The sequence below is a fragment of the Lissotriton vulgaris genome, chromosome 6 (genome assembly GCF_964263255.1).
Source record: "Lissotriton vulgaris chromosome 6, aLisVul1.2, whole genome shotgun sequence".
NCBI lineage: Eukaryota > Metazoa > Chordata > Amphibia > Caudata > Salamandridae > Lissotriton > Lissotriton vulgaris.
The window spans coordinates 1,525,347,448-1,525,371,126 of record NC_141694.1 but is presented as its reverse complement, the minus strand read 5'-3'; the positions used below and the strand labels follow the sequence as shown (position 1 = coordinate 1,525,371,126).

Here is a 23,679-nt window from a genome sequence, read left to right as displayed (position 1 = left end):
GCGATAATTGCCTATCGCCCCCCTTGGTAATATGCCCCTGTGTTTGTTATTCAGTAAACTTACAAGAGAGAGACGTCAGTTTAATATGGTGTGTGGTGCATTGGACGAGGAAATGTGTTATTGTCCCGTTGCCTACTGAACAGATAGTGCTCAACTTTCCAGTGCTTAATTTGTAAAAGAAAGAGTGCCGGTGCCTGAAGCTCTCCTCAGAAGCCTGCGTCTGGCGCAATTAAGTGTTGCGCACTGAATACCAATGCTTAGTCTTGAGTTCACTTCAGGCCTCTTTAATACATTTCCAGACACTACTGTCCCATTAATTCACCCCTCAGGTCCCAGCTTTCTTCTATAGTGACCGGTATCCCGCCTTCCTCTTCCCCCTTCTTTCCCATTTGTGTGTTTTTTTCTCTTCTGCACTTTGTCAATACTTGACACGGAAAATGAAATGCAGATCCTCAAAAATAAGCGCTGTTGGTTTGCCTAACCGGCAACAACTGGCTCAAATTAAGCACTGCCTTTGCCTCTATGACAGGACACACATGCTTAGCTATAGGAGTCTATCTTAACTGAAGGACGCCTTCCTGTTTCTGCCCTTGTTCACATCCACTGATTCAGGCACCGAGATAGCCATCATGTTAGATTAGCTTATGACCGAGCCAGTGTAAAGAGATCAATAGCTTGAAGGCACAGGGCTGGCTGACAGGGAGAGTGAAGCTTTACTCTCAGTAAATTTATTTCAAAGATAATCTCTTGCAATCGAAAGGATTGGAAAAGAGCTGTAACAGTCCAGCCAAGTGGAGTCACACAAAGACGGGCCAAAGAAAACGGAGCATAAGGGCTGTGGTCTAAGAAGCCGTCATACAAACACTGAAAGCCCAAAGTAAACCTTTTCATGTTGGGTTAGCTTGATTGCATTGAGGGATGCTGCCTTCCGTCATTTTACCTGCGCTCCAACTCCTGCCATTGCTTCAGAAACTAGAGCTCTTCCAAGGGAGAAGCACAAATATAATATGAGAATGAAATATGTGTAAATATATACTAATGGCGGCTGGTGACATTTGAAATTGGTGAGGCATGAAGGTTTTTGGTTTGACTTATGTAGCGAGTGAAGCGCGCAAATTCAATGAACAAAGGTGTGGTCCAAATTGGGTCTTCCTCCCATGAAAAATTTGAAAAATATTGGGAAATTGTGCGTTTTAAAGCAAATACATTTAGTGAGAAAGCAGGGTTTATAAAGCAGCAGGAACGTATAGGCTTGTAATATTAAACACATTAAAAACTGCCTCATATCTTACGGCATTAATATGTTTAACAGTTACTGTAGTGTGCAAATTGTACAGCGCGACAACTTCAGCCCTTTACAGTGTGTTCCTGCCCGGTGTCTAGCTCTGCATGGACATCGACTTCGGAAGAAGAAGCTCTAAACATGCTTCAGAAAGCAGCCACAGCTGCTGGCTGCAATCAGTCTCATAGAAATATGTGCAGACAGGTCTTTAACTAGCATTACAAAAGGTGCAGGCTCTCTAAAAGAGCACTTATAGCTCCTTATGTTGCCTATTAAATCCTATGCATTTCTGTAAAATAGGCCCACAGTCCTGGGAAGCATTGAATCTGAATTCCTCTGTATGAAATGCAGGAACCCGCCAGGAGAAGTAATTTACACACTTCGAGCTTTCTATACAGAATCAATGCAAAGGGAAAATAAGGCCACAGTACCACACTGTTGTCAGACCCCAAATGAGTTAGTTTGAAACCCATGAGCTCGCTAAATTGATTTCGTGGCACAAATTGGGCACAATAAATCACTGTAAAATCATGGAAGAGCTGTATTAAAAATTAAACTGGAGGTGCATCTGCGACAAGGGCCAATGTGAAATATTTGTTTCTGCGAACCAGCACCTCGCTCTTATCTTGATAAAACAGAGCCAATATGTTGCAGAACAAAAACTAGTTTTAACTCAGAGTTGGGCACCTTATTGCTAATTTAAATTTGCCATGATATAATTTGAATAGTAAAGTTCCCTTTTCACCTCTCTCGTAATGAAATCACAGGTGAGGGGACCTGCATCAGAATCGTTTGAAACACAAGGCTGGGAAGATAAACATGTGGCGCCTTGAACGAGAGACTTATTTGGTACCTAAAAGGGGCCTATTTATGATATAGCATCACCTGACAGACACTAACTAAACGTGATCTGGCACCTGCTGCTAAATATAATAGGCTCTGGTTAAAATTATACATTATCATAGTTGGTTTTCGCTATAATTCAGCTCAGAAATGATAAATGCAGGTTTTTTAAGGGCGTTATTTATGTATAATCAAGATTTTTCATAGCTCACATATATTTTTAGGTCGAGGACCGTAGGCTGCGCTTGCGCAGTTCGGTCCGAAGATTTAATGTTTTTAGGTTTGGGGGCTTGAAATCGCCCCTCTTCTCCATTGGCTGGCCTCGTAAATGCTGGCCAGCCATTGGAGGAGAGGGGCATCACTACCTTTAAGCCCCGTCTTTTTCGGATTCGGGGCGTGTTTTTTAGGTTATTTCTTTCTGTGACGTCATCCGTTACTCACCAAAAAACACGCCCCAGAATCAGAAAATTTCGGAGCTTTGCGGAAGCCATTTCGGCCCCACGGTGTCCGGCCCTTGCATCCATCCGCTTGTTTTTTGTGGACTTTGACCACTGCTTCCGGCTTTTAAACTATCCGGGCAACCGCCTGGGTCCCGGCCAGGTACGCTGGGGCTCCCGCTGCTTTGACTCACGTGGGCTCCATGGCCGGCCATCTCGTCTCTGCTGTTTTCGGGAGCTCGGGGCCCGCAGCTGTGAGGAACTGGAAGAGGAGTTGGTGATTCGAGGGGTGTGCACTTGATTTCACATGTTAGCGCGGGTCGTTTATTTTGCAGAGAGGGGCATGTTTGCTGTGGAGAACAATATGTTAGAATTTTTTTTACAGAAAGGGGGCCATGTTTGTATAAGATGATCATGTTTGTACTTACGAATAGATATGTTTAGAGGGGGGTATTTTCGCTGGAGGGGTGGGGGTTGTGCTCGGGGTCACACATTAGCATGTGTTGTCTATTTCAGAGGGGCACGTTCGCACTTGAGACCGCTATGCTTTGGGGGGGACACTCCACAGGATGGGATGCATGTGTTGTTGGCGATTGGCCGCTCTGAGGGGGGTCGTGGGCTATAAAGGCCAATGAGAGTCGGCGTTCACAGCAAGAAGTGGGAAAGGCCAAAAGGCAGTCTTATATACAGGACATAGAGGGACGCTCTCACTGGGACAGGCGAGGCGGCAAAGTCCAACTGGGGAAGCAGCAGCACCAGCCACTGCGAAGCAAACAACACTGTCTGCTGTGGTGCCAGGATCCGCATTGCCAGTAACCAGACGGCTTCAGCCAAAGACACTGAGGTGGTCCCCGTGCTCTGCAGCAGCACTGAGCGAAGGCACCCGGGCGAGTTTAGGACATGCCCAAGGTAAGAGACATGCTTAACCCATGCTGCTACGCTATGGCTACTCAAGAAACCCCCCCCTACACACACACACTTTACCCCCATGGGCACATGTAGATGGAGAGGTGCCTACCGAACAGGACAGCTGGAGTTCTACCTGGAACCTCCCTGGTACCAAACACGTCTCTGTAAACGGATTACAGTCCTGGTTACTTTATAGAGCGCGCTGGGATTTTGCCCTGTTCTTCTTCTCAGAAATGCGGTACTGAGTTGAATCAGAGAGTACACGAAAGGATCCCAGATGCTAATTGACACTCGGTGTGATTTATTGTCCTCTGACACTAAAAACAAACAAACACTGAATAGTTTCGGTAGGGGGTGGGTGGATTCACATCTAGTTTATAATGAGTGGATGTTCGAGTTCTACTGACTATGCGTTTGAAAATAATTTTAAAAATCAATGGTCCCCTCATCACGGATAAGAGTACAATGCATGTAAAGCGTACCAGTACGACCCAATGACCTGTGCCCTAGTGAGGGCGAAGTTCACGAAGAATCGACCCCCGTCCTAGCTGTAGATTGGGGGCAACCTTCAATGAATACAACTATATGTAGCTCGTCCAGCAAGTCAAACGGCGTAGATGCTTACATGAAAGATTAACGGGCCTCACGCACCGTACAGCACAGGGCCACTGACTCAAAAAAGATTATATTCATGGGCAGGGGTGGCGAAGGAGGTATAATATACTATATTACTGGTTAATAACTTCTAGTGGTAGCATACTGAGTTTTAGTGCCCACCTGACTCTATTGTTTTGCTTTAGTTGTTCGGCTGTCTGTGTGAGTGTGGCTCTGTGTAGGTGGCTCTATGTGAATGACTCTGTGTGGGTGGGTCTGTGTGTGTAGCTCTGTATGTGTGTGTGTGGCTCTGTGTGTGGCTCTGTGTGGATAGCTTGGTTTGTAGGTGGCTCTATGTGTGGGTGGCTCTGTCTGTGTGAGGGTGGGTCTGTGTAGGTGGCTCTATGTGAATGACTCGGTGTGTGTGGCTCTGTGTGGGTGTAAATGCAATAGGTCAAGCATTTGCGACCGATTACGCTATTGGCATTATAAATGACAATGGCATTTATTTAACGATTAAGCTATTGGCAATGTAAATGACAATGCCATTTATTTATGATTTAAAAAAGAATAAAGTTATAATTCTGGCTTTGCCAGTTGAAGCCATTGTGTGATCCTGTGCAAGCCGCATTATTACTTTATGCCCCGTTTCTTGTTTAGAGAATGCTTTTAAAGGTGTAGAATCAGCTATGCTTGTGGACAATGAACTTGGTCCTTGCATGGGAGAGGCAGCACAAGAACACTGTACTTCTCGGGGAGTCCAGGGCAACTCAACAGAGGAAAGTAGTTGTGCAAGTTGGTAAGAAATTAAATCTTCAGACAGCATAATGTTTCAGTACCCGATCAGATACTCTTCTGTGCTGCCAAGTAATTATTCCATGGGTATATATAGTGCCAACAGCCCCTAAACAGGCCTATATACATTCAAAAATGCCAGCCTGGGCCTTACCTGGTGTACTGCCCAACTCCTGAGTTCAAAAGTCTTGTACTACTGCCCTACTCTGTACAGCAACCATTGGACTAACTGCTTCCAGCATTGATGTAATGTTAATCCGATTCAGACACTGCCTCGGCTCCAACAAAAACATAGTCCAACGGGAGTGACGCAGTGTAAAATGGCTTCCTACTACCATCCCCTCCTATTGCCACTGCAGACTCACACCCGGGAAGCAGTCTCAGGTCGATTCTGCGCAGACTCGATTCCTTGGCTTCCCATCTGCCACAACCGTTCCCAACTCGTCGCAGCAGGGTGGGTCCCACCACACCCTGTAATGAGTTGGGAAAGGGTGGGGTGATAAGGTCTCTACTCTCTGATTGATGTGGAGAGTTAGGAATACCAGAAATGTATATAAAACGCCCAGGGTTAACTTTAGCTGATGACCTCACAGGCTTCAGGGCTGTGAGGTTGTCAGCCCAGCAAACACTTAGGCTTCTTTGGGACTGCCCGGGGTGTAATGAAGCAGTGTCACGTAACAGTGTCCACAATGGTCACTGGACAACGGCGGCAGTGTCGGTGAGTGGGGCAGACAGTGCCCCGTGTTCTAGTAGTAAATAGACTAAAATAAAGGGGGTATTTTTTATAATTAAAACAAATATGAGCTTTGTCATTGCATATTGTTGAATGTAACGGAACGGGGTGGATCCCCGACGCCCTTGGAGAGTAACCACCCCTGCTCTATACAAACATCAACCTCAGTCAGACTCGGACTGTGCTTTGCATTTCCAGAGCTAATTTAACTGGCACCTCTTCACACTCCCTTCCTCCTTTGCTTCAACCCACCTGTGACCACTCTGCACCAGACTTTCCAACTAACAGGTTGCCACCATTACCGCCCCTTCACATGGTTCACAGGTGAAGATATTTTTGTTGTTGTTTGATAAGTTTTATAGAATTTTTTAGTTAAGTCGATACCATGACAGAATAATAACTGGTGCTCAAGAATAGTAAAGATAGGATGCAAATATTGCCATCCTAAGACCAGGGAGCATACTTACAAGCCCCTAACGCCACCGGAGTGTCACTTTTTCTGATGCTCCGATGGCGTTGCTCTCAATCCCATATTTACAAGGTGGTATTAAGCCAATTAACATGGCTTAAATACCACCTTGTAAATATGCCCCTTCCTGCAGCAGTCCACTGCACCAAAGGGGGGGGGGGGCAATGGGTGTTGAAGTGGGTATCCACCCCAACACTCACTACTTTTTGCCACTGCCCAAATTTACAAAGATGGGGCAGCTCCAAAAACTAAGACCAGGAAATCATTAATTTCTCTTTGTATTTTCCTCTTTCTATGTGTGCTGAATTGTGCAGCACACAAAGAAAGAGAAAATTGCCTTTAAAGATTGTTGATGTGCAAGAAGGTGTCCCTTCTTGCACATAAACAATCACCCCTTCAGCTCAGGCACCTTTACAACACAGCACAAGGGTCCCTGCACTGGCGCTAGACAGCTTTTTTAGCGCTAGGGAAAATGCAGGGGTGCACCTTACTTTTGTAAATATGGCGCATCCATGTATTTAAAAATGTTGGAATTTGGTGTTAACTATTTTGGAGCAACACAGCGCTCTGACATTTTATTTTAAATATCCCCACATGTATTCCCTGCTCTTAATTTTTGTGCTGCCCCTTCCTTGTAAATATAGAGCAATGTCAAAAAGAAATGGGTGTTTCAGCGGAACGCCCACTGCAACACCCATTGCCGGACCCTTTTTTTGCAGCGTACTGCTGCGGTATGGGACATATTTACAACGCTTAACGCCATTTTGTAAATATGGGGTTATGAACAACGCCACCGGAGCATCAGAAAAGGGATGCTCTGGTGGCTTTAGGGGCTTTTAATATGCCCCTTAGACTTTTGGTCTAAGTTTACCTTTGTGAATTCGGCAAACCGTTTATACTTGATAAGATCGCACTTTAGTTAGAGCAAGAAAGAACTGTACTGTCTGACCGGTTATGCTGATAAGCAGAGGTAAGTGGAACTTGTTTCCTGTTATTGGGGTTGAAGGGCTTTGTTAACAAACACGTGGCACCCTATTGGTTTGGAAATAAATTAAAGAGATTAGAAAGGTTCAGGGATGCGGGAAAGTGTAGGGTATTAGGTATCAGGAGGGAAGCGCAACGGGAGGGAAGGGAATGGGAAAGCGAATGTCGAGAGGAGGCCTGAGTGAACCAAAAAGGGAACCAAGAGAATGATCAAAAGGACTGTGGATTAGGTCTGCATCGGATCCCAGTTGGAGGGGCTGGGAGAGATTAAGGACCCTTATTGCATTTTATGCATGAAGGAGCCCAAGTTTCCCAAATGTGCTTAGTAGGAAGAGGGGCACCTCAAGAGTGGGACTGGGCAATGTGAGTGTATCTAAGGTATGTGACCCATGCCCACCAAGTAAGATATGAGACTTGCTCAGAGTCCTTCGAGCCTAGTAGTATGACTCCTAGTGCACTTTTGGTGAGTAGGTCAAAAAGGATAATATCTCAAGTCACCAGTTGAAGTGGAGTCATACTTGCATGAGGCCCATGTATAACAGTTGGAAAGTATAATGAGATAGTTGTGTTAATGATTTTACCTAATTGTACCATGATTTTGTTCCAATAAGATGTAAGTAGCAAAGAACATTTCCCTCTGGGTCACCTCTTTATATTTTGCACGACCAGCAGGTGTCAGTAACTTTCACCCTTAATTTTAATAGTCTACTCAAGATCTAGTAGAGAGAGTGGGTGGAGAAAAAGTTTGTTTGTAGCAGCGAGGAAATAAGGTTACCCTGGAGTAGACTGGGACAGATTTTACTCCAAGATTCTTTTGAGGGTGATGCTTTACCTGCATCAATAAAGTAGCTGGCCCATTTACTACTTAAACTAAAGTTGGGGTTTTCAAGTACTTTGGACAATAATCTATAGATCTTGGAGGCTGCATGTTCACCTGAATAAATACGCTCAAGGGCAGAGAAAAAGAGGGTATTGCTAATGTGTCCAGCTTCAAACTTCTATTATAAGGGCTTGTTATCATTATATGTGTGACACTAAGGCGATCCGTTTAGTCGCCCAGTTGAAAGGCAAAACCGGGGAAGAGGAGGGGGGGCTAGATATTAAGAGCTTCTTATTATTCCATAGAGAGATTGCATTGGATTTATTAATGTTGAAAAACCAGAAGTTAGTCCATCATTAATAGAGCTTTAATATTAAGGATTTTGATGTGTGCGAAAGTGTGGCACAACATCGTCAGATTTACTAATAAAGGAAATAGGTAGCTAATGCGCCTTTCAATACTGAGCCGAGGGGACACATTGGGGGGCGGGGGGGTGGGAGTACAATTCTAGCAACAGGATACCTTGGGCCCTTAAGAAGGAAGTCGGGTACTTACACCTTAAACCAACCTGGGAGGTTGCAGCCCCTGTCATACTGAGGGACCTGAGTTTCTTAAAACTCATTCTGGGTTTCTTCTTCGATCCCAGAAATTCACCACCTAATTTGTCAACCATTGAAAAAAAGTCATCAGTTAAGTGGATTGGGGGCATGCTGGACAGGAAGCTAACTAATGGAGTCAGCATCATTCTTAAAGTTTCTAATCTGCCCTGCTATTAAATATTTTTGAGAGACCAAGACATTTAAAAGTCCTTCATTTTATCAATTGTTTTACCTTCATTCTTGGATATTGATTAATCTAATTTGTTTTAGAACCAAATCAAATATTTGATACATTTTGATTGCCATTGGAATTGTGAGTTTCCCAGACAGGGTGGATTACATTGGACATTGAGGGGTAAAACCTTTGTTTTGTCCTTATTTAAAGAGTATCCTGAATAAAAAGAAAACATATTGATGATGTCCAAAATAGAAAGTATAGCAGCATCAGGGGCTTCAGTAAAAATGTGAACATCGTTGAAGTATGCAGACGTTTTAATGACCAGATTCCCGAATTTTGGTCCAGCAATATCTGACGATTCATTCAACATCAGGATCAGAGGGTTGATGTGTAAAAAGGCAGTATTGAGAGCAGGAAGCCATGATGAAAACCTTGTTGTACCAAGGCTGATAACTCCCCATTTACTTTAATTCTCACTGAAGGATTGGCATACATAGACATGACCATTTTGATGTAATAATCCCCAAGTTGTATCTATTTAAAGCTCCCTCCAGAAACAGCCATGACACTGTTTCAAGGGCTTTCTTCACATCCAAGGGTATAGCAGCGGGAGTTTGTGTTATGGATGATTTTTGGATAATGTGGCAAAACAGCCAACTATTGTCGCTAGCTAGTCAGCCTTTGATGAAACTGGTCTGAGTAGGATGGACTAATTGTGTAATCATTGGGTGGGAGGCTAAATTCCAGAATGTCAGCATTGATTTGGCCTCCACATTTATTAATGAGATTGGTCTACCGTTCTTGGGATCAGAAGCATCCATCCTCTCCTTGGGATTGCCACAATAGTGGCCTCTGCAGTGGTGCCTGAGACCACTCCAGAGGAGGAAACATAGTGTAGTAAGGTTTCTAAAAGGTCCAAAATTGTGCATTCAAATGTTTTATAGAAATATATCGGAAGGCCATCCAGACTGGGAGCCTTTTCGGATGGAAATAGCCTAATCGTTTTCTGGATCTCGCTACGCTCTAATGGTTTGTTTAGTTTCATACTCTCATTATCAGAAATGGATTTTATTGGCAGGCTTTGGAGAAAGTTGAGACAAATATCTTTTTGGAATAGAAACTGAGGGGCAGTACAAGTAGGCATAACATTTCTGAAAAATGTTTAGAATATCGCCCGCCTTGGGTTTAATTAACCCTTGGTGGTCTTTAATGTTAGAAATTATAGAGGAGTTTCTTTTAAGTTTTAATCAGGAGGCTAAAGATTTTCCTGCTTTGTTCAGGTAAAAAATGTTTTACTTTTCTGCGCTTGTACCCATAGGTCAGCAGGCTTGCTGATTGTTTTGTGTACATATTTTAGTTTTTTTAGGGTTGGAAGGACCAAGGAGTCTTTTCAACGTCTAAATATGATTTTTTAGAATTTGCAATCAGCCAAAAATTAGTCTAAGCCAGATTTGATTTCTTTATTTTTCATGGACATAGACCTTATCATTTGGTCTCTAAAAAAGCATTTTAATGTGTCCCGAAGAGTAATCAAGGAGGAGACAGAGAAAGTGTTGTCCTGTCGAAAGCGGGCTAACTCTTTGTGCAACTCCTGCATGTTTAGCTCATTCTCTAGAACTTTAATGCTCATCCACCACAAACAGTTTTTGGGCTGAGAGGTTAAAATATTTAACAAAATTGAGACAGCTGCCTGAACAGGAATGGTAATGGATTAACTTGAAGAGGGTAAGGTGTCTTGTAGAATTGCATTGCCAACCAACATGTAATCACCTCTTGAAAAGTTACTGTCTGAAGGAGAAAAGAATGTGAAGTCATTACCGGTGGGATTATGGATCCTTCACACATGCATGAGGCCATGAACAGTAGAAAGTGCTCACATTGATTTAGGAGTTTTAGGAGTTCTGTATTTAAAGGCCAAGCTTCTATCTAGGATAGTGTCCATTGGTAGATTAAAGTCGCCTCCCAAAAATGATTTGGGCCTTCATTGGGAGCAAAGAAAACTTGGAGGACAATCTAGACCAGAACAGAGGGTCATCGACTTTAAGTGCATATACGTTAACTGGAAAAAATTCAGTGTTCCCCGATTGGAGTTGATTGATAAGTCATCTACCACTGTCATCCTGCTTTGAGGCAATGATTGACAAGCCTGAATTCTTGGATATTGAGGTGACTACTTCATTTTTCCTAGAGCATGCGGTGGAGTAGGATAAGTCATTCACTTATGCATTGTGCATAGATAGTGCCTCTTCTTGCCCACTCTTTATTTCTTGGGGAAACACTAGGTCACCTTTTAGTGTGTGGCAATAATCAGCAATTACTTTGTGCTTTACTGGGTGGTTAAGCCCTTTAGTGTTTAGAGAAAAAACTTTCAGAGTAGGCATAATTCAATCATATAGGAATATAATGTATGTTGTTTAGTTTTTTCAAGATAGCCTCGAGTGTTGTGGAATTGTTCTGCATTTTTTTTATTGGAGAGTCAGGAAACAGGGGTTCCTGTGTTGATCCTTTGAGATTGCCTTTCCCTTCCTTCCTTACTTTCTTTTGTGGTCCTTCAATCAGTCTTTTTGATAGTGCACTTTTGTCGGTTCTGGGACTTACCCCTCCAACAAGATTGACCTAATTAGGTTTGAAATCACACACATTGATTCACGGTTGTAGGAGTGGATAATTAGACAAGAGCTATGGAACAAGAAGCTTCGTAACGTAACAGGTTTCTAGAGAGATCCACTGTGGTCAAAGGCTGTTGACACAGTGGATCCAAATTGGAACCAGATGGGTCACAGGTTGTGTATTCAGCTTTCATAAGCCAACATGTTGATGCGAGAACCAATTCTCACAAGCCCAGCAATATCTCCCAATGCTGCAGGCCATCAATCTATCATGAAACTATGCATACTCAGGTCCACATGCCCTGAGGAGGGGTGATCGATGACAGTAAGTGGGGGGGGCTAAGAAGACACCAGTTGGCACTGAGAGAGAGTCACTTGGTCTCAGGCCCAGAACTCCACGTGAACGTGGAGAAGTGTGGCTCACTGGTTAGACGAGGCATACCCTGAAGCTGAGGTCAGACCCGGGACCAGGGTTCGATTCCCGACGCGGCAGGGTCCTGAACCCAATTGTCCACGGACTCGATAATTCTCGCTTCGGTGCCCACTCTAAGCACGAGTTCACACTATGCAGCTCTGGGCAACAAGCTTGCTTAATCTCCACAACGGCCCCCTGCGGCGGGAGGCCTGGCTTTCACCTTGGGGATGCCCAGCACGGGTGAACTCACAGGGAAAAACCAGGACGGGTTCCCAAGGGAAGCGCCGAGATGCCCAAGGGCTAAAATCGAGCGCTATATAAGAACATACATACATACATACATACATGCCTTCCAGCACTGCCTAGAAGTGGAATACTTAAATTTTCAAGGTGCCTGTCGGTGTTGGTCCACTGATTGGCCCACTGTGTTCAAAACTCTACGCTGCGCCACCCTTTCTATGGGGCAGCATGCATAACCTGCTGGGGCCTTCTGCCCCTACTTTGATGGCAAAAACTGCTTCCAACTCCCTGCAGATCCCATCAGTACCTCTGATCCATTACAACTTAGTCTGGCGCTGCTATGTTTTCTACGGCACCACGCGGTCAGCCAGGCAGCGAGTCAGTGGGCAACAGATCATCTTTGAAGGACGCACTTGCCCGTTTGGTGCAGCCTCTGGGGTCCGGTAGGGTTGGCATCACATAAAAATCCAGAGTTTTGAGCCCTTTGTGCGGTGTAGAGGGCTTGCAGGAGCTCCAGGAGGAGCCGCCATCTTGTGTGGGCACCAGGCCACACTTCCAGGTGAAGATCTGATATCACACGCTGGGACAGAAGATGAGCTGTAATCCCCTGGGCTGAGTGGCTTTTCAGCTTGTGTTGGGGGGCTGTGTGCAGCACAGCAAAAGCCAGTGAAGCATTTGAAACCTCCCGAAAACATTAGAGGCCACGTCAGAAGCATTTTGTTTGTGGGGGATGGGGTGCAGGTAGTAGTACCTCAGTCTGTGCTTAGGACAAATCCCCACTCCCTCCAAGGCCTAGATCCCTCCTCTCACACAGAGAAAGTAGAAGTTGGCATGTCTGCTGCACTATCATCCATGCATGCTATTCCCCTCGAATGCACAGAACCAAGTCACCTTGCAGGAAGTTTCACAATATATGATTTCACATTCATAGACATATTAATTATGAAATGAAATGCAGTTACTTACGAGTCTACATGGTTTTCAAAGGAGAGGAGGATTGGATATGGCGATGTCTTAAATGCACATTCAGCGATAGCTTCTATAACTTCCTAAAATAGAAACAATAAAAAGCACATGTGGTCTAAATGTGTATTTCGACATTGTACATAGAATTATCACAATATATGTTTCTAGAGAAATGGATGTCTGCTAAAAAGAATGTGCCCACAGTACTATGCATGTCACGGTTTACATGCAGTGTACTCTTTGTCAAACTGTTTTGCACTTAAGATATATTAATAAAGAAAGTAAATGGTTTTCAGGCTATGAAAAGAATATGTAAATGGTAATCCTATGAGCATGATTGTGGGGCCTTTTAAAAACGTATATATCTAGGCAAAAAATCAGTGACATGCTGCAATAGGAGACTGCGGATACTTGGGATATTGATGTTTTTGCAAAAGATCTTTACCATATTGCAGATTGATGAGGACAAAGGTAAAGGGCTTTCAATATAAAAAGATATCCACCAACAGCAATCGCAATGGGGCTCATCAGCAATTTGTGCCACATTGCTGAGACCATAAAACTCATCAATAGCCTATGCTGTTATGCCCTTGTACACCATTGTGATTGTCACACAGCAGCAAGGAGAGGTAACCTTCCTTGTCTGGCAACCCATTAGGCTGGAACCATTGAATTGAAGTAGAAAAGCTAAAAGGAATTATACTTTGAGGTTCACATACCAGTGCTATGTATCAAACATAAAACAAACCTTAATTTGCACAATGATTAAAGCTTGCTAAAACATAGTAAATCAGTGTATATATGCTTTGGATGGAACACAATCACTAGGAAATATGTAAGTAAGTAAGTAACACTTTTATTAAGCAAACAAATACCAGGTGTCTTAACCTCAGGGAACCTCAGAGAGCTGGCAAGTAGCAATCAAGTGCTCTTTTTGTTTTATGTGTGGTACAAAAAGCCAACTTTTTGAGCTATTTCCTGAAACATGGCAAGCTGGTATGAGATCTTAAGGCCACATGAAAGAGAATTGCAAAGTCTGCAGCCAAGATAGTGCAGCGTCCTGCCCCCACCCCCTCCTCTGCATTTCTTTATCTTGGGGACTTTTATCAGATAGGCTGATGAGGACCACAGGGCCCATTGTGGGCAGTACCAAAGAAAGTTATTGCAGTGTTAGTGAGGACCCCTTTCATACAAAGCATCGTGAATGATGCACAGAGATTTGAACCTGACCCTATCCATTACTAAATACAAAGCATTACAATAATCAATCATAGAAAGGATGAGAGCAACCAAAACAATTATTTGGAGGTTCAAGGGGATGAATGGAAACACTTTTTTCAGTAATTCGAAAATATAGAAACAAGTGGAAGTGATATGATTAATCTGCTCTGAAAAACTGAGTTGGTCATCAAAAACCACTCCAAGATGTTTTACCTTTGAGATAGGGGTAGGTATCTGCTGGCCATGATGCTGAGTTTCAAAAATGTGTGATCTTGCCAAAAAGAATCACCTTGGTTTTTTTGATGTTCAAATTTAGATAGTTCCTCTGGAAACAGATACCCGAGTTTGACAATGCTTCAGGTTTAAGGATATTGGAGCCTCGTCTTCAGGAATGGAAACAATTATTTGAGTATCATCGGCGTAGAAGACAGCCGACTTGTCACATGATTGGATAAGCTCTAAGAGCGATATGCTATAAATGTTAAATAGCGTTGGGATAAATAAGAACCCTGAGGCAGCCTGCAAGGCAGAGAAAAAAGTTTAAATTTAAAGCCGCTCAATTCAACCCTTTGTACTCTATTTGTTAGGAAGGAGCTGAGAAGGGCAGGAGCTGCTCGCCTATCCAGATCTCCTCAAGCAAGTTGATAAGAACCTCACGGTTAACGGTATCAAATGTGGGTAAGAGGTCAAGAAGAATTAAAGCCGCTCGGCCCCTCTCATCTACAATCCTTCTAATTTCTTCAGAGGCCACAACTAGTGCAGACTCTGTATATAGAGTGATGGGCTCTGAAACCATGTTGGGCCTGTTTAAGAGTTTCATTGGTCTCCAGATAAATGGTTATGTTCCTTGTTTATTGCATTTTCAAAGATTTTAGCCGGAAAATGCAGTTGAGGAATGTGCCAAGTTTTTTGTGACAGCCGGATCAAGCTTGCTTTTTTTAACATAGGTAGTTCTGAGGCTAGTATTCACAGCTGTCTGAAAAAATCCTGGGGCATATTATCAAGGGCGGCGATAGGGAATTTTCGCCGCTTTAGCTGCCGTTTTTGGGCGCTAAGCGGTGATAATTCTATCGCCTTATTACCAAGCTGTCGCTAACAGCAGTTAGCGACAGCTTTTAGGTGATAGCGAGCAGTTTGGGACCCGCTTTGCATGTTAGCGATATTTATCGCTAATGACATGCAAAGTGGGCGTACCCAAACTGTTAGCATCTGAAAACAGTCGCTAACATCGCTATCGCCTATTTGCAAGGCAGGCGTAGTGATGGAAATATTCGCGCTAAGCGCAAATATCTCCAAATACTAACACCTGCCCAGGCCAGTTATTAGCCATGTTATCCAATGGGAGGTGGATAACATGGCTAAGAGCATTTCGTCGCTAACGCGTGAATATCGCTGTATTCTCAGTGATATTCAAGCATTTCGCCGCTATCGCTGGAAAATGTATCGCTTTGGAGATAAATGTTGCTAATAGCACGTTATCTCAGCGATAAATTCCGGCGATGCTCAGCGATAAAAAAATCATCGCTAAGCCTGTTTAGAAATAAATATCGCTACTTGTTGGTAATATGCCCTCCTGTTTCTAATATTTGATTCAAAAGTTTAGTGAGGTGAATCGCCATTAGGTTTGGCACCAAATGCCAAATGCATAGAGGGCAAGGGTCGGATGGGGATACAGACTTTGTGGTGGTAATAAAATTCACTACTTCATCCTCCAACAGAGGAGGAAAATTGCTTAGGCATTCATGATGCCTTGAGATCTGTAACTCAGTTGTTTTAAGAATCTCAGCTTCTTTCTGATTGGGGACAGAATCTACATCTCCTACATCTCTAATAGAGGAGGTTGTTGCAATTTCATTATAGATACACTCTATTTTATTTTGAAAAAAGTCTGTCATGTTGTTACAACAATTTTAATCCATACTATGCGTGGAGCCCTCTTTAAAAATAATAAAAGAGGTAATAGTTCTGAATAGCTCAGATGAGGAGTTTACTAGACTCCATCCATTAACATACATGCAGAAAACTTGATGAAAAAGGCATTATTTTCGCTATTGCCCAAATGCAGACAATATGTATTATGCTCTAGAAAATCAAGTTGGTAGGCTGGGTAAAAGAGGAGCCACATACTTGATATAAGATATGATTGACCCCCCAAAGTGTCGAACAGAAAGACCCACACGCATACATCCACTTTGCCTTAACGTTGTCCTTGCCTAGCTTTTGCAATATTGGCCTCAAGACTAAGATGAATGAAAAGTGTATGATGCTTTTTAATTCACCCAACCCAAAACCAATACAAAAGAATAACACACAGGTGCAGCTAATGAACATGGTCAGGTTTGTGTTTTGGCATGGGCTGGTGAAAGACTTCACGTCTGAAATTTACAACTTTAAGGCAGTCAACTAGATCGAGCAAGTTGATACAGAAGACCTGAGCTCAAATTTGCATACCCATGATTTGACAGCTTGAACAAACTTGGAGATGAAGAAAAAGCTATACTTGAGGTAAGGCTGCTCTTGGTAGTCAGCACTTTAATCCATTGTTCCACTATTCCATTTCCCTGTGGGTAATACGCAGAGAAACGTTTAGGGAGTATTCCATGATTGTCAAAAAATGATTTCATTTCACACGAGGTGAATTGCGCTCCATTATCAGACAAAACGGAAATGGGAAAACCTTCCTTTTCAAAAATGCTATTCAGGAAATCAATGACTATCTTGGACGTAACATGCGGCACAAATTTTATTTCGGGCCACTGAGAAAACTGATCGATTAATACAATGGCGTAGACAGGATTGAGACCAAAACTCATAGGGCCAGCAATGTCTATCGATAAACATTCCCATGCTCTTGAAGGTCTAGAAATAAAATTGTGATGATACTTTACTGTTTTCATAGACTTGTCGCTAACTGTACACTCAATGCATGATCTAGCCTTTCTCTCTATGGATCTATCGATACCAGGCCACCAAAATTCACATCTGATTCTCCTTTTCATTGCGGTCATGCCGGGATGTCCCTCATGAGCCATGTCTAGAACAATCTCCCTGAAATCACGAGGTACAACTAGTTGGAACCCTCTTAATAGTATGTCGTTTTGAATGGATAACTCTTGAGCAATTTTAAAGAAAGGGAATAAATCTAGAGACAGCTCAGCTTTCTTAGGCCACTTGTCTTTTACAAATGACATAACACATTTGTAATCCTCATCATTATTACAAGCAACTCTCCATTGTTCCTCTTTTATTCACCCAATAGAATCTTCACATATAGATACGACTCTATCTGGATCTTCATCGCAAACAACCATGTTGTCATCAACAATAGGAAGTCTTGAAAGACAATCCGCAAAAAATTCTTTTGCACCAGGAATATATTCCACATGAAAATGGAAGTCTTGTAACTTATACTGCCAAATAGCTTTTCTGGCAGTTGCTTTACCGCATCCGTTCGTTGTGAATTAAATCTACTAGTGGGCGATGGTCGGTTCTCACTACAAACCTTGAACCGTATACATATTTGCAAAAGTATTCAATTCCCCACCAGCAGGCTAAGGTTTCTTTTTCCAAAGTGGAATACTTGTCTTCTGCACCACGTACTGGCCTGGATGCAAAAGCAATTGTGACAAGATGCTTTTGCATGAGGACAGCGCCTATACCTATGTTACTAGCATCTGAAATGATGACAGATTCACAAGATGTATCGAAAGGAGATAGAGCAGGTGCAGAAGCTATGCATTTTTTTAGATAAGCAAATTGTTCTTTACAGTTTGAGTCCCAAACAAATAATTGATGACTTTTCATCAAATTCCTTAAATGTTTAGTTTTATCTGCAAAAGACAGAATAAACATGGCATAATATTCAGCTAATCCTAAAAAGGACCTGAGTTGATCTTTGTTTAAGGGTTCCAGGGCATCTTCAATAGCTTTCACTAGACTATGCTTGGGTGATATACCATTTTTGCTAATAGAGTGGGCTAGATAATCAACTGACTCCAAACCAAATTTACATTTCTCTTTGGTTAAGGTTAACCCATTGACTTGAAGAATAGACAACACTTTATGTAAAATTTCAGAATGCTCATTTACATCCTTTGCAAAAACTAAAATGTCATCTTAAAAGTAAAGGACATTCATTACGTTTTTAAATAGTTAATGCATGATGCGCGGAAAAAACGAAGAGGCTGATACCAGCCCAAAAGGCATTCTCTTATAACGATATGCACCCTCTGTTGTGATAAAAGATGTTAAGTGTTTGCTATCATCATGCAATGCTATCTGATGATAGGCATTAGATAAGTCTAATGTGGTAAAAACTGTGGCATTTTTTAGCTTTGAAAACATTTCACCAATATTCGGGAGAGGGTGTCTGTCAACCCAAACATTGGAATTTAGGTCTCTCATGTCGACACACAATCTCACCTTACCATTTGGTTTATGGGCAAATACAACTCGTGAAAGCCATTTGTAAGAATCTATCTCTTCTATAACATCTAATTCACACAGCCTTTCTAATTCTTTCTTGACAGAATCTCTTAATGATAACGGAATATTCCTGACTTTATGAACCTTTGGAATGGCATTGTGCTTCAAAATAATTTTATGTACACATTTCTTGAGTAGTCCTAAATGTGGTGAAAACACTTTTGAAAACAATTTTTCCCAATCACTATCAGTAGCAGTGCTGACCTCGTTAATTATATCTGAGTATCCTAATACCTGTTGAGGGTGGTTGGGATCTAATTTAATCATCAAATCACGTTGTTGTGGCCATCCTAACGAACATGAGCCTTCTTTGGCAACATAAATCCTTGAAGATATAGTTTTACCTTTAAATGAAATGTCAGTAGTGAAATAACCTAAAACTTCTATTGTTTTTTTGCCATAACCAACTAACCTAATATCAGATGGAAGTAATGCGACATTGGGAAATTATTTTAACCATTCGTCTCCTATTAATGTGTGCCTGGCACCAGAATCAGCCATAACTTTTATAAATTTGGTGCCAACCTGTAACATGCAGAAAGGAGCATCTTTTTTTCTTCGTCAATTTTATATACAGTTACTATGTTCTCCTCATCATCTATGTCATTATCAATCTCATAGACATTTTCAGAATTAACATTTCTGACATCAACAGTATTGCTTCTAAACCTGTTCCTGCCTCTGCACATTCTAGCAAAATGTCCTTTGGACCTGCAATATCTGCATACTTGACTAATTGCTGGACATCGTTTATCGGTGGCTACGTGACCAGGAAAAGCACATTTAAAACAGATTACATCTCTTCTGTTGGTGTTGGTGTTGTTCATGGAAGGTGTGGATTTATTGTAAATGTTCTCTATGGATTTCTTCCTGACCGCTTGAACTTCGGACGTTAAAGTCTTATTTTTTGATAATTCCTTCATCTTTTTTTCCGACAATTCCTTCATGCCCAATTTCATGTCTTCAAAACAATGAGCAATGTCAAGGGCTTTGGAAAGTGTTAATTCCTTTGCATCTAGTAATTTCTCTTGTAACTTGGCATCAGCAACGTTATGCACTAATTGGTCCCTTACCATTTGATCATGAAATTCCTGGTAATTGCACTTTGCAGCTAAAATTCTTAAATCCTTTACAAATGTATCAACAGGTTCGTTCGGCAGTTGCAACCTGCTTAAAAATTTGTGACGAGCAACAACCTCATTAACTTTTTTTATATACTGCTTATCAAGTTGCATTATAGCATTCTCATAAACATCGCCTTCTTCATCGCTGGAATTATCCAAAGGAATAGGTGGTAAATGACTCAGAACTTGTCTATCTTCTGCTCCAAGAGAATGTTTTAAGATTGCCAATTTGCGCTTGTCAGTGTAATCATCACCTCCAATTGCTTCAAGATATGGTTCAAAACCCTTTCTCCACTGTTTCCACTTTAATGGTGGTTCCCCAGGAGAGGGTAAGAATGGAGGAGGAGCATTTAAACCTTCCATTAACAATGAGGTTTGTGAAAAGAAAGAGAAAAAAAAACCTTTATTCGTAAGTACTGTATTTAGTACAAGATATGTAGTGCAGGGCAACCTCAATTATGATGTCGTTGCTTAGCAAAATGTAATAGAAGATTGGACTCTCCTGTGAGTCATACTCATTGTTAAGGTAGGCAGCAATCGGTGTCAGAAATGGTTGCGGGGTAATGGAGATAATGCACGAAATATTCTGACAGAACAATCAGCGATCTTTGGGCTTGCGCGCATGCGTGGAGAAAGAGTGTCTTGAAGAAGTCTATTGCGCATGCGTGAACATTCGGAATACCATTGTGCATGCGAAAATATTCGGAACTTGGTTACGCATGCGTTTGAAAGCGCTCTGAATGAGGTAATGCTCAATGCCAGCGCAAACACTCGAAACAAGGAAAAGCAGAAAAAAAAAGAACAAAAGTCTCACCGCAGCCTCTTGAAATGCAGGATTTGCGGTAATTAGAAGAACAAGGCTAGGTCCATCTCCGATGACGCCTAGAAGGATATCGACAGTCAGAGATTGTCAACGGTAATTTGATCTGCAACAAGCAAGGCTTCAAGCTTGTGAGTCGCATAGGTTTGTTACCCAATCGTTGCCAGTGAAATGTTCTCCTTGAGGAATGATGTGGAGCCAGCATATTGGTAATAAAAATGGGTTTATTCAAGAGAAGATAAATTGATCTGTACAAGCTTGAGCCAACCGATTCATCTGGAACCCTGGAACCACTCTTCACTCTGAGTGTTCCAGGTTCCAGATCAGAGCAGAGGACACCACAGATGCTTGGGTGAGGCTATTTGCGGGCTGCCATGTGGTTTGCTGCTCTCCCTGGGCGGGAAACCCTGACGGAACAGCGGGCCAATGGGTCCAACGAGGCAGGATTACGGTGACTGCCCCCATGTCTCGTAGGCCTTGTGAGGCTTCTGGGTTCACACGTGCAACAGCGCCTCAGTGTCGCGGTGCAGTGCCTTAGGTGACAAAGTGGCGGTAATGTGCGGGTAGAGCTGGTGCCCATGTTGGTACACTTAGGCCTGCTTCGAGAGTGCAGTGTGGAGCCTGGTGCTCGGAGACTCCATGAGGAGCGTGGGGACCTGCTTCAGTCCACGTTTCGGCGGGAGGTGTCTCCTCCTTGTGGTCTGTGCCGTGCTTGCACGCTGCTGGGGAGAGAGCCATTGGGGCTTATCTGGGACTTGTTTACATTGAGAGCTGCTGGGGGAGTGCAGAGTGAGTCCAAGGCTCCAGGAGGAATTTGAGGGCCTGTGTCTGCCAGAGCGTGGGGGTTGGTGTGGAGTGGGATGTCTCCCCCCCCCCAGCTCTTCAAGAGTGACTGGTGTGATTGAGCCCTCGGCTGGGACCCCCTCTCCTCGCTGAAATACAGCTTCCGCACTCTGGGCCCCTCCTTCATACGGACTGTCATGGGGGATGCATTGTGAGGCGGTGCGAGAGGCTGCAGTTGGTCCTAAGGTGTGCACCCCGGAGTGAGCGAGCTACGATATTGTCCCTGGGGAGCAGATCTTCCCTATACCCCTTTCAGTACTTCTGCGCGGCGGCCTTTGCCCGTGGTGTAATGTCGTCCTCCAGGACTAGGAGGGACAAACCCCTGCAGGACCTGCTTCTGAAAACAACAGGCCAAGTGGCCGCTCAGTCGGAGGCCAAGTCAACGCAACCTGACGACAACGATCTTCCGGCGACCAAAGAGTTTATGATTGACTTATTTCTGCCATAAAGGAAGACATCTTAGAGCTCCGCTTTCAGCTCTCCTCGGACTTGCGCGAGATGAGGCGGTATGTCTTTGCCATTGGCGAACGGGTGGCTACACTGGAAGATCATGACTTGGCCACCGTGGATGAAGTCCACCAGCTTCAACAGGATGTCCTCCGCCTCACAGAGCAGAACCAAAATCTGCTGGCTCACGCTGAGAATCCGGAGAATCGATCCCGATGGAACAATATTAGAATCCGGATGGTTCCATGGAAGGGAGAGGGAGACAACCTCTGTGAATACGTTGGTGAGCTGTTCCGGCTGATTCTTGGCAAAGGTGAGGAACTAGAAATCCAAATGGATCATGTACACTGGGTTGGATTGCCGCGTGGTACTCGGGCACCACCACCAGATATACTGGTATGTGTCCTCGATTTCCAGCTCAAGGAGAGGATCCTCCTGAAGGCCCGCAACGTCAACCCTGTCCTATTTCGGGGTCACCAGCCTGCGCTTTTTCAAGACTTGGCAGCCTCCACTCTCGTTAAGCGTAGGGAGTTCAAACCCATCACTAATCATCTGCGTGATCAGGGCATCCCCGCCTCCTGGGGCCATCCGTTTCGGCTCATCTTCAAGCATAATGGCAGGCTACATCAGGTTTGCTCCCTGGACGCTGCCTTCAAGCTCTTGGGGCTAGAGCGGCCTGCTCCTGGGTCCGGGAGCGCCAGATCACCTGCTAGACGACGTAGACGATCCAATGAATGGCAACGTGTGGGGAAGCCCTCACCACTGGCAAAACCTGACATGTCCGCAAGCTTGTTGGAAAGGGAAGCGGCGGTCACCTCAGTGGCGTTAGTAACCAACACCTGTGGGACCCCCTGAGGTTCCTATGACTGGCACTGGTGGGGTTCATATTTGTCGCTGGAGGCGGGCAGCAGTTTTTTGAGGACGACTTTGTTCTATTGTTATTGTCCTTGTGAGTTGGCGTGTCTGTAGTCACGACATGCGACTGTTGCATCTTTTTCCCTTTAGTGGATTTTTGGGTTGGGGTTTGGGTTCTGGGGTTTGGTTAGGGAACAGGCGTTGTTTTGGGGGCTCCGCATCAGTTCTCCAGGAAGTCAGGCGAGAATCACACCCACAGATAATGCTCATTTGCTCACTCAGCGCTTTTGGCATTAGGTTCAACATGGGCTATTCCCTTCCTAGTGGGGGTTATGGGTAGAGAGCTAAAGATTGTGAGCCTGAACGTTCGGGGTTTACATAGCCCTGTTAAGCGCTCGTCCATCCTCTCCCTCCTGGAGAATGCAGAGGGCGACGTGTGTCTGTTACAGGTAACTCACCTTCTCTCTAGGGATACTAGGCACATGAATGATAAGCGCTTCCCTCTGCAACTCTGGTTCTCAGGCCCAGCTAAGAAGAATGGGGTGGCGATTCTCTTTAGCGCTCGTGCCCATTGTAAAGTCCTTTCCCAGGTGGCTGACAATGAGGGGAGATTGCTTGCTGTTCGCGTCCAGTGGGGGATGACGCAGTTAACAGTACAAACGATATATGCCCTGAATGAACGACAAGAGTCCTTTCTGCGGGCTGCCCTCTCGGAGTTCTTGGCGTCTCCTGATGCATCAATGCATTGATACTAGTGGGGGGGAGATTTGAACATAGTGATGGATCCAAGGATGGATAGATCTGAGCAGCGGTCCTACCAATCGGGAGCAATGTCACAGGGGGGAGCAACAGTGGTTGCTTGAGGGAGGGTTGAATGATGTATGGCACGTCCAGCACCCCCTAGAGCGCAATTACACATACTACTCTGCAGCACATAAAAATTATGCACGGCTGGACCACTTTTAGGCCACCTCCTCTCTTTTGCCCTATTTACCGGCAGCAGACATCCAG

General features: G+C 43.8%; 1 protein-coding gene across 3 annotated transcripts in view; it reads right to left on the bottom strand.

Annotated features, from left to right (window-relative positions):
• Positions 1 to 23,679, bottom strand: part of PLCB1 (phospholipase C beta 1) — a 2,298,721-nt gene that overhangs the window by 799,847 nt on the left and 1,475,195 nt on the right. For all 3 annotated transcript variants that reach the window (XM_086927697.1, XM_086927698.1, XM_086927696.1), the window contains exon 12: positions 12,874 to 12,956. In XM_086927697.1, coding sequence (XP_086783823.1) covers positions 12,874 to 12,956 — 83 coding nt within the window. The remainder of the gene's footprint in view (positions 1 to 12,873; positions 12,957 to 23,679) is intronic.